At 52.8% G+C, this 17,820-nt stretch overlaps 1 protein-coding gene across 1 annotated transcript; it reads left to right on the forward strand.

Moving 5' to 3' along the window:
* The first annotated feature begins 13,778 nt into the window (after positions 1-13,778).
* Positions 13,779-16,829, forward strand: LOC138448083 (uncharacterized). The gene is made up of 3 exons (XM_069604624.1): positions 13,779-14,182; positions 14,324-16,037; positions 16,500-16,829. Exons 1-3 carry the CDS (start codon positions 13,779-13,781, stop codon positions 16,827-16,829), a joined length of 2,448 nt encoding a protein of 815 aa, XP_069460725.1.
* The last annotated feature ends 991 nt before the right edge of the window (positions 16,830-17,820 follow it).

Consider the following 17,820-nt stretch of genomic DNA (forward strand, 5'->3'; position numbering starts at 1 on the left):
AGCGAGGCGGGAGTGAAAGCAGCGCTCAGAGCAGGCTTTATTTAATCAGCAGCTGGGGCCAAATAAACCCAGGCTTGGCTTCAGAACTGACGGGAACGAGAGAAGGAGGCTCAGGTGAGACGAGGATAGGCGGGAAATGAGACAATCATTGGCAATGCCAACAGTTTGGGCTTCTGTGTAGGCATGGCGAAGGCACTTGCCAGCAACTTCCTGGTAGTATTAACTACCCATTGTTGGTAGCAGGTGCAAAATGGTGCGAATACCTGGGCATCTAATAGCACTGACTGACAAAAGCTTGAAACTAATGCACAAGCCACAAATGCTGGCTTTGACAATTATGGTTTTAAACAGGACTTCAGCGCCGTTGCCAATGCTTGTTTTTAACAGGACTACAGTGAAGGAAAGCATAGGGCTTATAAATCGAGTGGCTGAAAGTCACTCTAGTAAGACATTTTTATTACACCAGTAGCCTGTTTACAGCTCCAATGAAAACATTAACTCTCAGAAAACTGATTTGAACAACATTGGCAGGCACTTCGAGTGCACATTTTGATGGCAAGGCTTGATTAAAGCGAGATCAAAGGGTTCCTGTGAGGAGGTGTTTTGGGTGGGCAGAGGCAGGAATGGGTGGGAATGGCCAGATGAAGCATGGCCAAGGGCAGCCAATGTGTGGGCACATAATCTAAGAATAACAGCAGGCTCTGTTCTCTCCCTTATGTCATTACTCCATGTCCGCACTCCCATGCAAAGGTTTCGGCTTATACAGTCCAAACTAAAAGCGTTGCTGAGGAAGACACGCCCTGGAGAAGAATTGGGAAAGGGCAATGCAGCTGTGAAATAGATGGACTGATTGGATGTTATGAAGTAAATGGAGGGTGAAAGAGGAGTAAGAAAGGGTGGCAGGGAGATGGCGAGAGGCAAGACACAGCATTACATTAGCAAAGGATGTCCAGAGAGCAAGGACCCGCAGCAGGCAAGAGGTGATGGCTATATTACAGAAAGGTTCCTCCCAGCAGACAAATAAGAAACCACCCATGGTACTGCCCGCACTACAGTCGCAATGCAAAAGGGGCCCAACGCATGGGCGGAAGCTGGTGGTGGGAATCCATTGCCAACCGTGGAATTTCACCACCTGGCCGAGTGCATCACCACCAGCGCAGCACGCCACCAGTCGAAATGATGGGCACACATGCACGTGCGTTGCATCTGATAGAATGTCACCAGCAGTGTGCACAGATGGTAAAGCTGGCATACCGGTGGCTGTTAAACGATGCACACAATTCAGATGTGGACTATTAGAATGGGGGGAACCCCAAAAAAGTACACCATCAAGTGGAGTACAGCTTGCCAGCCAAAGCATAGAGCCGATAGTGAACGCTGTCCAACACCACCACAAAGCTACAGTACTCCACTGTGCCCAACACAAGCACACAGCTACAGTCCTCTACTTTGCCCAACACCACCACACAGCTACAGTACTCCACTGTGCCCAACACAAGCACAAAGCTACGGTACTCTACTTTGCCCAACACCACCACACAGCTACAGTACTCCACTGTGCCCAACACCAGCACACAGCTACAGTACTCTACTTCGCCCAACACCACCACACAGCTACAGTACTCCACTGTGCCCAACACAAGCACACAGCTACGGTACTCTACTTTGCCCAACACCACCACACAGCTACAGTACTCCAATGTTCCCAACAATACCGCACAGCTACAGTACTCCACTGTGCCCAACCCCACCACACAGTTCCAGTACTCGCTCCGAACTCTCCTTTTGTTCCCCCTTCCATGCACTTCTCCCCCTCCTCCTCTACCCTGCACTTTCGCGTTCTCAATGTCACTGCGCCTAGTAATATCGCTGTTTTGTGCTCCCCTGTGCCCCTTTCCCTTGTCTTGTCGCGCTCTGAAACATGTGTGTATGAGCGGGATATAAATAACATATCAATATCAATATCAATAACTCCACTGTGCCAACAGCACCACACAGTTCCAGTACTCCATTGTGCCCAACACCACCACACAGCAACAGTACACCACTGTGCCCAACTGTCACGCCACTTACCTGGAGACCGGGGTCCTCTGCTCCGACTCGCTCTCCTCCCTCTTGGCGGATCTACCCGCGCTTCCGCTTGCGGGGATCCGCCATGGGGAGAGCTTCTGGGGTTCCCGTCGGGAGTCCTCTGCGCATGCGCGGGAGACCACGGTCTCGATTCCGCGCATGCGCAGTTGATTGGGCTCTCTCCTCAGCAAGGGCTCGCGTTCAGAGCCTCGCTTTGGATGTGCCGGCACCCAGTAACGAGGCGGCTTGCGTTTCAAGCCTCTCTTGGGTGCCGGCCATCCTATAAAGCGAGCCTCGATCAGGAGCAAGTCGCGTCTCAACGCGGTTTGCCCTGATCGTGGTCACGCTCGTTACGCTACTTACCTGTTCTGGCTCTGCTCAGTCTCCAGCTTCAGCCTGCATCCTTCCCTGGGTTCTTGCCCCTGCAGCCTTTCTGGTCCTTCTCCCTTTGGGGTCTTGGGGATCCTGTTGGGCTTTTGAGTTCTCCCTGGGGTTCTGTTTAGTTTTCCCTGGGTTCCCCTTCTCAGTCCTTTCCAGTCCTGTTCTTGGGTTGGCTTTCCAGTCCTGTTCCGGGGTTGGTTTCCCAGTCCTGTTCCTGGTTTGGTTTCCCAGTTCAGTTCCTGGGTTGGGTTCCCAGTCCTGTTCTGGGGGTCAGGTTCCCACACTCTGCCTGAGTCATCGCCTGTTTCCTTTGAAGCATTGAGTCTCCCAGCTGCTTTCAGTCGGATCAACCATCTGCCTGCGATCCCTGTTCCTCCAGTGTTTGCGGAAGTTCGACTCTACCACCAACTTCGGACTTCGCAGTCTTTGGACTTACTACATCTGCCTCTCCTGTCAGTGCTTGCACTGTCCTGACGCCACGCAAATCAGGAGAGTGCGTCCCGTGGCGTTGGGAGTAGGTCCATCTTCCACCCTGTTTAAACCTAGGGTGGCGGAGAGGCCGGTTCCTTGCGTCATACGCTCATCGTCAGTCTGGCTGCCACGTCAAGATCTTCTTCCAAGTCTTCAGGTACGCTTCACTCACGAGATACCCAGCTTAAGAGATTGAGACGCCTACCTTCGGATTTGGAGATGGAAGACGGTCAAGACATCAGAGAAGAACTTCAAGCTCTTCGTGCTGAGATGACGGCTTTACGTCAGGAAAATCAGACTTTACGTCAAATGGTATCGCAGGGGGCTATGAGTGCATCGCAAGGAGAGAGTTCACTGGCACATACTACTCCGATCAAGTTCGATGGAGACCCCCGACGTGTAGCAGAATTCTGCAATCATTGCCGAGTCCATTTTCTCTTCAGACCATCTCATTTTACCAGCGACAAGGCCAAGATTGGATATATCCTGGGGAATCTATCTGGAAACGCTCTTGCTTGGGCCACTCCATTGGTGGCCACCAATAGTCCAATTTTGAATGACTTCATGGCCTTTGAAAAGGCTTTCTTGGAGGTGTTTCGATCACCAAACCTGGCTTCCGTAGCCCAGAACCAGTTGATGGACATGAGCCAAGGAAGTGCTGACATAATAACTTACATAAGCCGCTTCCGTCAACTGGCGACCGACTCCCAATGGCCAGAAGTAACACAAAGTACCTTGTTTCATCGAGGGTTGAGAGATGAATACAAGGACGAGTTACTCCATATTCCCGAGCCCGAGACCCTCCAACGTCTAATTGAACAAGTGCTCCGGATAGACCAGAGACTTACGGAGCGAAGGGCAGAGAGACGTCGGTCTGAGAAGTTTCATTCCAAGATGCCTAACTTACCAGTCGGATCTTTTGGTTCTCCAGAGTCTGGTTCTGAACCTATGCAATTAGGGGCCATGAGAGGACCTCTATTTGAAGAAGAAAGGAGAAGAAGAAGAACCTTGGGCTTATGTCTCTATTGTGGAGCGGCTGGGCATTATCTGGGTTCATGCCCTCTACGACCTCAGAAGAAAAAGGCGGAAAACTAGGAGACCTGTTGCGTAATGGAAGGGCAGCAACAGGTCCAGCCTCTCTCTCAGGCCTTTCCGCATTTTGTTTTTCTTCTCACCCCATGCAACCAGCTGTCTTATTGACCCTGAAGATCTGGAAGTTCACGGACTGCTGGATAGCGGAGCTTCTGGTAATTACATCGACAAATCATTTGCCAACAGCAACGGTATACCCCTGCTCTCCAAACAGGCAGCCCTACCGGTTGAAGTCATCGATGGTTCACCTCTGTCCTCTGGACCCGTCCGTCTTCATACTGTGGGACTGGTACTGAAGATTGATGATCACTTAGAGACTCTGGCCTTGGACGTGATCAAGTCACCCATCTACAAGTTGGTTTTGGGATTACCATGGTTGCAATGCCACAATCCGGTGATTAACTGGAGAGCCTGTACCTTGTCTTTCTCTTCCACCTTCTGTTCCCTGAACTGCAACCTGCCAACCGTGACTCTTGTTTCTTCTACACCTTTGGATTCAATTGGCAGAAGTCCGAGACTTTGTTCCATATCTCATGTTCCTCAGGAATATGCCGATTTTGGTCATGTGTTCTCAGAACCAGGAAATATACCATTGCCCCCACATCGCTCTTTTGATTGTTCAATTGATTTGTTGCCAGACGTTGAAATTCCTCATGGACGGCTGTATGCGTTAACCCAGGAAGAGAGGCAAGTGCTACAAGACTACTTATCGGAATGTTTAAGTAAGGGATATATTGCCCCTTCGAAGTCACCTGCAGGCCTTCCATTATTTTTCATAAAGAAAAAGGAAGGCACTTTACGACCCTGCATAGACTATCGTCAATTGAACGATATAACTATTAAGGACCGCTATCCCTTACCCTTGATTCGTAACATCCTGGAAACCCTCCACACAGCTCGGATCTTCACTAAGCTTGACTTACGAGGGGCTTACCATTTGGTTCGCATTAAAGATGGAGACGAATGGAAAACCGCATTTAAGACCCCCTTGGGACACTTTGAGTACAGGGTGATGCCTTTCGGTCTAAGTAATGCTCCAGCTGTCTTCCAGAGATTCATGGATAAAATCTTCAGTGATTTAATAGGAATTTCGGTTTGGATCTACTTAGACGATATTTTGATTTTTTCAAGATCTCTTGAGGAACATGTGAGACACGTTCGTGAAGTCCTTCTCCGTTTATCCTCTAACCAGCTGTTCGCCAAGGCGGAGAAATGTTCTTTGCATCAACACAGCATAGAATTCCTGGGATATGTGATCAATCATACCGGTATTGAGATGGATCCCAAGAAGGTCCAGGCCGTCCTAGATTGGAAGCAGCCACATGATGTAAAGTCTCTGCAGCGCTTCTTGGGTTTTGCCAATTTTTATAGGCGCTTTATTCCTCATTTTTCCCAAACCACAGCGCCACTCACAAGGTTGACCAGCAACAAGACTGTTTTCAAGTGGGATTCTCTAGCTTCACAGGCCTTTGCCACCTTAAAGACGGCTTTCACCACCGCCCCTATTTTGCGTCACCCCCAGGACGAATTGCCCTATATTGTGGAGGCAGACGCTTCCGATTTCGCCATTGGAGCGGTCCTTCTGCAGTGTGATCCTAAGACCTCTGTTGAACATCCAGTAGCCTATTATTCACGAAAATTGAATTCCAGCGAAAGGAACTATGCGGTTATTGAGCGGGAATTGCTTGCCATAAAGATGGCTTTTGAAGAATGGAGGCATCTCCTGCTTGGGCCACGCTTTTCTGTAGAGGTCCGTACAGATCACCGGAACTTGCAGTATTTACGTTCCTTACAGTGCCGTACGCCTCGCCAGGCTAGATGGGCTTTCTTTTTTTCTCTGTTTCAGTTCCATGTTACTTACATCCCTGGTACTGCCAATCTGAAGGCAGATGCGTTATCTCGTTCTCTGGAGAGGGTGGAGAGAGAGGTTGGTGGGAGTTCCCCATTGATTTCTCCACACCATTTCTTGCTGGCATTGTCTCCTCACCTGCAAGCCATTTTTGATGCTACCCAAGCGGATCCAGAACGAGCGAACCTACTGCAGCAATCATTGGTGTCAGAACGAGACGGTTTGCTGTTTTTCCAGAAGAGGTTGTACATTCCGGTATGGCCAATCCGTGATGGCATACTACATGGTTTTCATGACTCCTTGATTGGGGGACATCGAGGAATTAAAGCTACGCAGGAACTAGTGTCCCGACAGTTCTGGTGGCCGGGTTGGGCCAGTTCTGTCAAGAAGTATGTGGAGAGCTGCCCCGTCTGTGCCCAGACGAAAGTACCGAGAAGAAAGCCTCTAGGACTGCTTCTTCCTACGGAATTGTCACCGTACCCGTGGCACACCATAGCCACAGACTTTATTGTAGACCTACCTCCCTCCGACGGATGTACCTGCATAATGGTGGTAATTGACTGCTTTACTAAATACGCTCATTTCATTCCCTTTAGCAAGATACCCACGGCTTCTCAGATGGCATCAGCCTTCCTGCAGGAAGTATACCGCTTACATGGCCTTCCAGAAAAGATTATTTCTGATCGGGGATCGCAGTTTGTGTCGTCTTTCTGGAGTAGGGTGTGTGGCCATCTTGGCATTCACAGGGCCATGAGCTCTGGTTATCATCCGCAGACCAATGGCCTAACCGACGGACCAATCAGACCCTAGAGGGGTATCTTCGCTGCTTTGCCAACGCTACTCAGTCCAACTGGAAGGCGTGTCTGGATTTTGCCGAAGTTTCATACAATAATTCCATCCATTCCTCTACTGGAATCAGTCCGTTCTACTGTTCTTCTGGCCATCATCCGAAACTGATGCCCTTCCATCCTGTACCCACTAGTAAGGTTCCGTCTGCTGATGACCTGGTGTCTTCCATTCAGAGACAACATGAAGTGGCATGTAAGACTTTGGAGTATACAAGGAGTCGTATGAAGGTTCAGGCTGACAGAAGGCGATGTGTGGAACCAGATCTCCAGGTGGGGGATAAGGTCTGGTTATCATCTAGGAATTTGCCACTTAACAATTTGCCGGTTAAGCTGGCTCCACGTTATTTCGGCCCGTTTAGAATAACCAAGCGCCTGTCCTCCGTAGCTTTTCGCCTTGAGCTCCCACGTTATTGGCATATTCACCCAGTCTTCCATGTTTCCCTTCTGAAACCTCACGTCAATGACACCTTTGGTCGTTCCCCCCTTCGTCCAGCCCCAGTTTTAGTTCAGGGTGTCCCCGAATTTGAGGTTCAGGAGATTTGTGATGCCCGCTATCGTAGAGGGGTACTGCACTTTCTAGTGGATTGGAAGGGATACTCAGCTTGTGACCGCACTTGGGAACCGCAACAGCACGTACACACACCTCGTCTAGTGCGTGCTTTTTACGAGAAGTTCCCTTGGAAGCCTGGGGCCCGGGGTCTTCCTGGGAGGGGGTCATAGTGTCACGCCACTTACCTGGAGATCGGGGTCCTCTGCTCCGACTCGCTCTCCTCCGTCTTGGCGGATCTACCCGCGCTTCTGCTTGCGGGGATCTGCCATGGGGAGAGCTTCTGGGGTTCCCGTCGGGAGTCCTCTGCGCATGCGCGGGAGACCACGGTCTTGATTCCGCGCATGCGCAGTTGATTGGGCTCTCTCCTCAGCAAGGGCTCGCGTTCAGAGCCTCGCTTTGGATGTGCCGGCACCCAGTAACGAGGCGGCTTGCGTTTCAAGCCTCTCTTGGGTGCCGGCCATCCTATAAAGCGAGCCTCGATCAGGAGCAAGTCGCGTCTCAACGCGGTTTGCCCTGATCGGGGTCACGCTTGTTACGCTACTTACCTGTTCTGGCTCTGCTCAGTCTCCAGCTTCAGCCTGCATCCTTCCCTGGGTTCTTGCCCCTGCAGCCTTTCTGGTCCTTCTCCCTTTGGGGTCTTGGGGATCCTGTTGGGCTTCTGAGTTCTCCCTGGGGTTCTGTTTAGTTTTCCCTGGGTTCCCCTTCTCAGTCCTTTCCAGTCCTGTTCTTGGGTTGGCTTTCCAGTCCTGTCCCGGGGTTGGTTTCCCAGTCCTGTTCCTGGTTTGGTTTCCCAGTTCAGTTCCTGGGTTGGGTTCCGAGTCCTGTTCTGGCGGTCAGGTTCCCACACTCTGCCTGAGTCATCGCCTGTTTCCTTTGAAGCATTGAGTCTCCCAGCTGCTTTCAGTCGGATCTACCATCTGCCTGTGATCCCTGTTCCTCCAGTGTTTGCGGAAGTTCGACTCTACCACCAACTTCGGACTTCGCAGTCTTTGGACTTACTACATCTGCCTCTCCTGTCAGTGCTTGCACTGTCCTGACGCCACGCAAATCAGGAGAGTGCGTCCCGTGGCATTGGGAGTAGGTCCATCTTCCACCCTGTTTAAACCTAGGGTGGCGGAGAGGCCGGTTCCTCGCGTCATACGCTCATCGTCAGTCTGGCTGCCACGTCAAGATCTTCTTCCAAGTCTTCAGGTACGCTTCACTCACGAGATACCCAGCTTAACACCAACAACACCACAAAGCTGCAGTACTCCACTGTCCCCAACACCACCACACAACTACAGTACTCCACTATGCCCAACACCACCACACAGTTCCAGTACTCCACCGTGCCCAACACCACCACACAGCTACAGTACACCACCGTGCCCAACAACACCACACAGCTACAGTACTCCACTGAGCCCGACACCACCACAAAGTTGCAGTACTCCACTGAGCCCAACACCACCACAGAGTTGCAGTACTCCACTGTGCCCAACACCACCACACAGCTACAGTACTCCACTGTGCCCAACACCACCACACAGCTACTGTGCTCCACCGTGCTCAACACCACCACACAGTTCCAGTGCTCCACTGTGCCCAACACCACCGCACAGCTACAGTACTCCACCATGCCCAACAACACCGCACAGCTGCAGTACTCCACTGTGCCCAAAACCACCACACAGTTGCAGTACTCCACTGTGCCCAACACCACCACACAGCGACAGTACACCACTGTGCCCAACAACACCACAAAGCTGCAGTACTCCACTGTGCCCAACACCACCACACAGTTCCAGTACTCCACCGTGCCCAACACCACCACACAGCTACAGTACACCACCGTGTCCAACAACACCACACAGCTACAGTAGTCCACTGTGCCCAACACCACCACACAGCTACTGTACTCCACTGTGCCCAACACCAGCACACAGTTCCAGTACTCCACCGTGCCCAACACCACCACACAGCTACAGTACTCCACCATGCCCAACAACACCGCACAGTTCCAGTACTCCACTTTGCCCAACACCACCACACTGCTCCAGTACACCACTGTGCCCAACACCACCACAAAGCTGCAGTACTCCACTGTGCCCAGCACCACCACAGAGCTACAGTACTCCACTGTGCCCAACAACACCACACGGCTACAGTACTCCACTGTCCCTAACACCACCACACAGTTCCAGTACTCCACTGTGCCCAGCACACCACACAGCTACAGTGCTCCACTGTGCCCAAAACTACCACACAGCTACAGTACTACACTGTGGCCAACACGACCACAAAGCTCCAGTACTCCACTGTGGCCAGCACCACCACACAGCTGCAGTACTCCACGGTGCCCAACACCACCAGACAGCTACAGTACTTCACGGTGGCCAGCACCACCACACAGCTGCAGTGCTCCACGGTGCCCAACACCACCAGACAGCTACAGGACTCCACTGTGCCCAACACCACCACAAAGCTGAAGTACTCCACTGTGCCCAGCACCACCACAGAGCTACAGTACTCCACTGTGACAACAACACCACACGGCTACAGTACTCCACTGTGCCCAACACCACCACACAGTTCCAGTACTCCACTGTGCTCAGCACACCACACAGCTACAGTGCTCCACTGTGCCCAACACCACCACACAGCTCCAGTACTCCTCTGTGCCCAAAACTACCACACAGCTACAGTACTCCACTGTGCCCAAAACTACCACACAGCTACAGTACTCCACTGTGCCCAACACCACCACACAGCTCCAGTACTCCACTGTGCCCAACATATCACACAGCTACAGTACTACACTGTGCCCAACACCACCACACAGTTCCAGTACTCCACTGTGCCCAATACCACCACACAGTTCTGGTACTCTACTGTGCCCAACACCACCACACAGCTCCAGTACTCCACTGTGCCCAACACCACCACACAGCTCCAGTACTCCACTTTGTCTAAAACTACCACACAGCTACAGTACTACACTGTGGGCAACACGGTCACAAAGCTCCAGTACTCCACTGTGCCCAGCACCACCACACAGCTACAGTACTCCACTGTGCCCAACACTACCTCACAATTCCAGTTCTCCACCGTGCCCAACACCACCACACAGCTACAGTACTCCACCATGCCCGACAACACCACACAGCTGCAGAAGTCCACTGTGCCCAACACCAGCACACAGTTCCAGTACTCCACTGTGCCCAACACCAGCACACTGTTCCAATACTCCACCGTGCCCAACATCACCGCACAGCTACAGTAGTCCACCATGCCCAACAACACCGCACAGCTGCAGTACTCCGCTGTGCCAAACACCACCACACAGTTCCAGTACTCCACTTTGCCCAACACCACCACACAGCTCGAGTACATCACTGTGCACAGCACAACCACGAAGCTACAGTAATGCACTATGCCCAACACCACCACACAGCTGTAGTTCTCCACTGTGCCCAACACCACCACACTAAAGTACTCCACTTTGCCCAACACCACCACACCGCTACAGTACTCCACTGTGCCCAACACCACCACACAGCTACAGTTCTCCACTCTGCCCAACACCACCACACAGCTACAGTACTCCACTATGCCCAAAACCACCACACAGTTCCAGTACTCCACTGTGCCCAACACACCATACAGCTACAGTACTCCACTGTGCCCAACACCACCACACAGCTGCAGTTCTCCACTGTGCCCAACACCACCACACAGCTACAGTACTCCATTGTGCCCAACACCACCACACAGCTCCAGTACTCCACTGTGCCCAACACCACCACACAGCTCCAGTACTCCACTGTGCCCAGCACCACCACACAGCTACAGTACTCCACTGTGCCCAATACCACCACACAGCTCCAGTACTCCACTGTTCCCAAAATAACACAGCTACAGTACTACACTGTGCCCAACACCCCCACACAGTTCCAGTACTCCACTGTGCCCAACACCACCACAAAGTTCTGGTACTCTACTGTGCCCAACACCACCACACAGCGACAGTACACCACCGTGCCCAACAACACCACACAGTTACAGTACTCCACTGTGCCCAACACCACCACACAGCTACAGTACTCCACCATGCCCTACACCACCACACAGCTACAGTACTCCACTGTGCCCAACACCACCACACAGTTCCAGTACTCCACCTTGCCCAATGCCACAACACAGCTCCAGTACTCCACTGTGCCCAACACCACCATACAGCTCCAGTACTCCACTGTGCCCAAAACTACCACACAGCTACAGTACTACACTGTGGCCAACACGACCACAAAGCTCCAGTACTCCACTGTGGCCAGCACCACCACACAGCTGCAGTACTCCACGGTGCCCAACACCACCAGACAGCTACAGTCTTCACTGTGGCGAGCACCACCACACAGCTACAGTGCTCCACGGTGCCCAACACCACCAGACAGCTACAGGACTCCACTGTACCCAAAACTACCACACAGCTACAGTACTACACTGTGCCCAACAGCACCACACAGTTCCAGTAATCCACTGTGCCCAAAACTACCACACAGCTACAGTACTACACTGTGCCCAACAGCACCACACAGTTCCAGTAATCCACTGTGCTCAACACCACCACACAGTTCCAGTACTCTACTGTTCCCAACACCAACACACAGTGACAGTACACCACCGTGCCCAACAACACCACACAGCTACAGTACTCCACTGTGCCCAAAGCCACCACACAGTTCCAGTACTCCACTGTGTTCAACACCACCACACAATTCCAGTACTCCACTGTGCCCAGAACACCACACAGCTACAGTGCTCCACTGTGCCCAACACCACCACACAGCTCCAGTACTCCACTGTGCCCAAAACTACCACACAGCTACAGTACTACACTGTGCCCAACAGCACCACAGAGTTCCAGTAATCCACTGTGCTCAACACCACCACACAGTTCCAGTACTCTACTGTTCCCAACACCAACACACAGTGACAGTACACCACCGTGCCCAACAACACAACACAGCTACAGTACTCCACTGTGCCCAACACCACCACACAGTTCCAGTACTCCACTGTGCCTAACACCACCACACAATTCCAGTACTCCACTGTGCCCAACACCACCACACAGCTACAGTACACCACCGTGCCCAACAACACCACACAGCTACAATACTCCACTGTGCCAAACACCACCACACAGTTCCAGTACTCCACTGTGCACAACACCACCACACAGCTCCAGTACTCCACTGTGCCCAACACCACCACACAGCTCCAGTACTCCACTGTGCCTAGCACCACCACACAGCTACAGTACTCCACTGTACCCAGCACCACCACACAGCTCCAGTACTCCACTGTGCCCAAAATATCACACAGCTACAGTACTACACTGTGTCCAACACCACCACACAGTTCCAGTACTCCACTGTGCCCAATACCACCACACAGTTCTGGTACTCTACTGTGCCCAACACCACCGCACAGCTACAGTACTCCACCGTGCCCAACACCACCACACAGCTACAGTACTCCACTGTGCCCAACACCACCACACAGATCCAGTACTCCACCGTGCCCAATGCCACCACACAGCTACAGTACTACACTGTGGGCAACATGGCCACAAAGCTCCAGTACTCCACTGTGCCCAGCACCACCACACAGCTACAGTACTCCACTGTGCCCAACACTACCTCACAATTCTAGTACTCCGCCGTGCCCAACACCACCACACAGCTACAGTACTCCACCATGCCCGACAACACCATACAGCTTCAGAAGTCCACTGCGCCCAACACCAGCACACAGTTCCAGGACTCCACTGTGCCCAAAACCAGCACACAGCTCCAGTACTCCACTGTGCCCAAACCCCACACAACTGCAGTACTCCACTGTGCCCAACACCACCACACAGCTTCAGTACTCCACTTTGCCCAACAACACCAAACAGCTACAATACTCCACTGTGCCCAACAGCACCACACAGCTACAGTACACCACTTTGCCCAACACCACCACAAAGCTGCAGTACTCCACTGTGCCCAACACCACCACACAGCTACAGTACTCCACTCTGCCCAACAACACCACACAGATACAGTACTCCACTGTGCCCAACACCACCACACAGTTCCATTACTCCACTGTGCCCAGCACCACCACACAGCTACAGGACTCCACTGTGTCCAACACCACCACACAGCTGCAGTACTCCACTGTGCCCAAAAAAACACAGATACAGTACTCCACCGTGCCCAACACCACCACACAGTTCTAGTACTCCACTGTGCCCAGCACAACCACACAGCTCCAGTACTCCACTGTGCCCAGCACCACCACACAGCTACAGGACTCCACTGTGTCCAACACAGCCCCAGTACTCCACTGTGCCCAAAAAACACAGATACAGTACTCCACTGTGCCCAACACCACCACACAGTTCTAGTACTCCACTGTGCCCAGCACAACCACACAGCACCAGTACTCCACTGTGCCCAACACCACCACACAGCTCCAGTACTCCATTATGCCCAACACCACCACACAGCTACAGTACTCCACTGTGCACAACACCACCATACAGCTCCAGCCCTCCACTGTGCCCAACACCACCACTGTACCCAATCCTGCACAGCTACAGTACTCTGCTGTGCCCAGTACCACCACACAGCTAGAGTACTCCACTGTGCCCAACACCACCACACAGCTCCAGTACTCCACTGTGCCCGAAACTACCACACAGTTCCATTATTACTCCACTGTGTCCAACACCACCATACAGTTCCAGTACTCCACTGTGCCCAACACCACCACACAGCTACAGTACACCACTGTGCCCAACAACACCACACAGCTGCAGTACTCCACTGTGCCCAACACCACCACACAGCTACAGTACTCCACTGTGCCCAACACCATCACACAGCTCCAGTAATCCACTGTGCCCAGCACCACCACACAGATACAGTACTCCACTGTGCCCAACACCACCACACAGCTCCAGCCCTCGCCTGTGCCCAACACCACCACTGTACACAACACCGCACAGCTACAGTACTCTACTGTGCCCAGTACCACCACACAGCTAGAGTACTCCACTGTGCCCAACACCACCACACAGCTCCAGTACTCCACTGTGCACAACACTACCATACAGTTCCAGTATTCCACTGTGCCCAACACCACCATACAGTTCCAGTACTCCACTGTGCAAAGCTACAGTACACCACCGTGCCCAACAACACAACACAGCTGCAATACTCCACTGTGCCCAAAACCACCACACAGCTACAGTACTCCACTGTGCCCCTCACCACCACACAGTTCCAGTACTCCACTGTGCCCAACACCACCACAGAGTTCCACTACTCCCCTTTTTCCAACAACACCACCACACGGCTACAGAACTCCACTGTGCCTAACACCACACAGCTGTGCCCAACACCACCACACAGCTACAGTTCTCCACTCTGCCCAACACCACCACACAGCTACAGTACTCCACTATGCCCACAACCACCACACAGTTCCAGTACTCCACTGTGCCCAACACACCATACAGCTACAGTACTCCACTGTGCCCAACACCACCACACAGCTGCAGTTCTCCACTGTGCCCAATACCACCACACAGCTACAGTACTCCACTGTGCCCAACACCACCACACAGCTCCAGTACTCCACTGTGCCCAGGACCACCACACAGCTACAGTACTCCACTGTGCCCAATACCACCACACAGCTCCAGTACTCCACTGTTCCCAAAATAACACAGCTACAGTACTACACTGTGCCCAACACCCCCACACAGTTCCAGTACTCCACTGTGCCCAACACCACCACAAAGTTCTGGTACTCTACTGTGCCCAACACCACCACACAGCGACAGTACACCACCGTGCCCAACAACACCACACAGTTACAGTACTCCACTGTGCCCAACACCACCACACAGCTACAGTACTCCACCGTGCCCCACACCACCACACAGCTACAGTACTCCACTGTGCCCAACACCACCACACAGTTCCAGTACTCCACCTTGCCCAATGCCACAACACAGCTCCAGTACTCCACTGTGCCCAACACCACCACACAGCTCCAGTACTCCACTGTGCCCAAAACAACCACACAGCTACAGTACTACACTGTGGCCAACACGACCACAAAGCTCCAGTACTCCACTGTGGCCAGCACCACCACACAGCTGCAGTACTCCACAGTGCCCAACACCAACAGACAGCTACAGTCTTCACTGTGGCGAGCACCACCACACAGCTACAGTGCTCCACGGTGCCCAACACCACCAGACAGCTACAGGACTCCACTGTGCCCAAAACTACCACACAGCTACAGTACTACACTGTGCCCAACAGCACCGCACAGTTCCAGTAATCCACTGTGCCCAAAACTACCACACAGCTACAGTACTACACTGTGCCCAACAGCACCACACAGTTCCAGTAATCCACTGTGCTCAACACCACCACACAGTTCCAGTACTCTACTGTTCCCAACACCAACACACAGTGACAGTACACCACCGTGCCCAACAACACCACACAGCTACAGTACTCCACTGTGCCCAAAACCACCACACAGTTCCAGTACTCCACTGTGCCCAACACCACCACACAATTCCAGTACTCTACTGTGCCCAGAACACCACACAGCTACAGTGCTCCACTGTGCCCAACACCACCACACAGCTCCAGTACTCCACTGTGCCCAAAACTACCACACAGCTACAGTACTACACTGTGCCCAAGAGCACCACACAGTTCCAGTAATCCACTGTGCTCAACACCACCACACAGTTCCAGTACTCTACTGTTCCCAACACCAACACACAGTGACAGTACACCACCGTGCCCAACAACACCACACAGCTACAGTACTCCACTGTGCCCAACACCACCACACAGTTCCAGTACTCCACTGTGCCTAACACCACCACACAATTCCAGTACTCCACTGTGCCCAACACCACCACACAGCTACAGTACACCACCGTGCCCAACAACACCACACAGCTACAATACTCCACTGTGCCAAACACCACCACACAGTTCCAGTACTCCACTGTGCACAACACCACCACACAGCTCCAGTACTCCACTGTGCCCAACACCACCACACAGCTCCAGTACTCCACTGTGCCTAGCAACACCACACAGCTACAGTACTCCACTGTACCCAGCACCACCACACAGCTCCAGTACTCCACTGTGCCCAAAATATCACACAGCTACAGTACTACACTGTGTCCAACACCACCACACAGTTCCAGTACTCCACTGTGCCCAATACCACCACACAGTTCTGGTACTCTACTGTGCCCAACACCACCGCACAGCTACAGTACTCCACCGTGCCCAACACCACCACACAGCTACAGTACTCCACTGTGCCCAACACCACCACACAGATCCAGTACTCCACCGTGCCCAATGCCACCACACAGCTACAGTACTACACTGTGGGCAACATGGCCACAAAGCTCCAGTACTCCACTGTGCCCAGCACCACCACACAGCTACAGTACTCCACTGTGCCCAACACTACCTCACAATTCTAGTACTCCGCCGTGCCCAACACCACCACACAGCTACAGTACTCCACCATGCCCGACAACACCATACAGCTTCAGAAGTCCACTGCGCCCAACACCAGCACACAGTTCCAGGACTCCACTGTGCCCAAAACCAGCACACAGCTCCAGTACTCCACTGTGCCCAAACCCCACAAAGCTCCAGTACTCCACTGTGCCCAGCACCACCACACAGCTACAGTACTCCACTGTGCCCAACACTACCTCACAATTCTAGTACTCCGCCGTGCCCAACACCACCACACAGCTACAGTACTCCACCATGCCCGACAACACCATACAGCTTCAGAAGTCCACTGTGCCCAATACCACCACACAGTTCTGGTACTCTACTGTGCCCAACACCACCGCACTGCTACAGTACTCCACCGTGCCCAACACCACCACACAGCTACAGTACTCCACTGTGCTCAACACCACCACACAGATCCAGTACTCCACCGTGCCCAATGCCACCACACAGCTACAGTACTACACTGTGGGCAACATGGCCACAAAGCTCCAGTACTCCACTGTGCCCAGCACCACCACACAGCTACAGTACTCCACTGTGCCCAACACTACCTCACAATTCTAGTACTCCGCCGTGCCCAACACCACCACACAGCTACAGTACTCCACCATGCCCGACAACACCATACAGCTTCAGAAGTCCACTGCGCCCAACACCAGCACACAGTTCCAGGACTCCACTGTGCCCAAAACCAGCACACAGCTCCAGTACTCCACTGTGCCCAAACCCCACACAACTGCAGTACTCCACTGTGCCCAACACCACCACACAGCTACAGTACTCCACTTTGCCCAACAACACCAAACAGCTACAATACTCCACTGTGCCCAACAGCACCACACAGCTACAGTACACCACTTTGCCCAACACCACCACAAAGCTGCAGTACTCCACTGTGCCCAACACCACCACACAGCTACAGTACTCCACTCTGCCCAACAACAC

This window comes from Ambystoma mexicanum, chromosome 3q (genome assembly GCF_040938575.1).
Source record: "Ambystoma mexicanum isolate Mex_15411 chromosome 3q, UKY_AmexF1_1, whole genome shotgun sequence".
Taxonomy (NCBI): domain Eukaryota; kingdom Metazoa; phylum Chordata; class Amphibia; order Caudata; family Ambystomatidae; genus Ambystoma; species Ambystoma mexicanum.

Bases quoted from the DNA above. Each gene is read 5' to 3' on its own strand.
- LOC138448083 (XM_069604624.1), top strand. From the start codon at position 13,779: ATGCCCAACACCACCACACAGCTACAGTACTCCACTGTGCACAACACC. The intron at 14,183-14,323 runs GTAATCCACTGT...TACTGTGCCCAG, and splicing joins AACACCATCACACAGCTCCA to TACCACCACACAGCTAGAGT. The intron at 16,038-16,499 runs GTAATCCACTGT...AATATCACACAG, and splicing joins AAGAGCACCACACAGTTCCA to CTACAGTACTACACTGTGTC.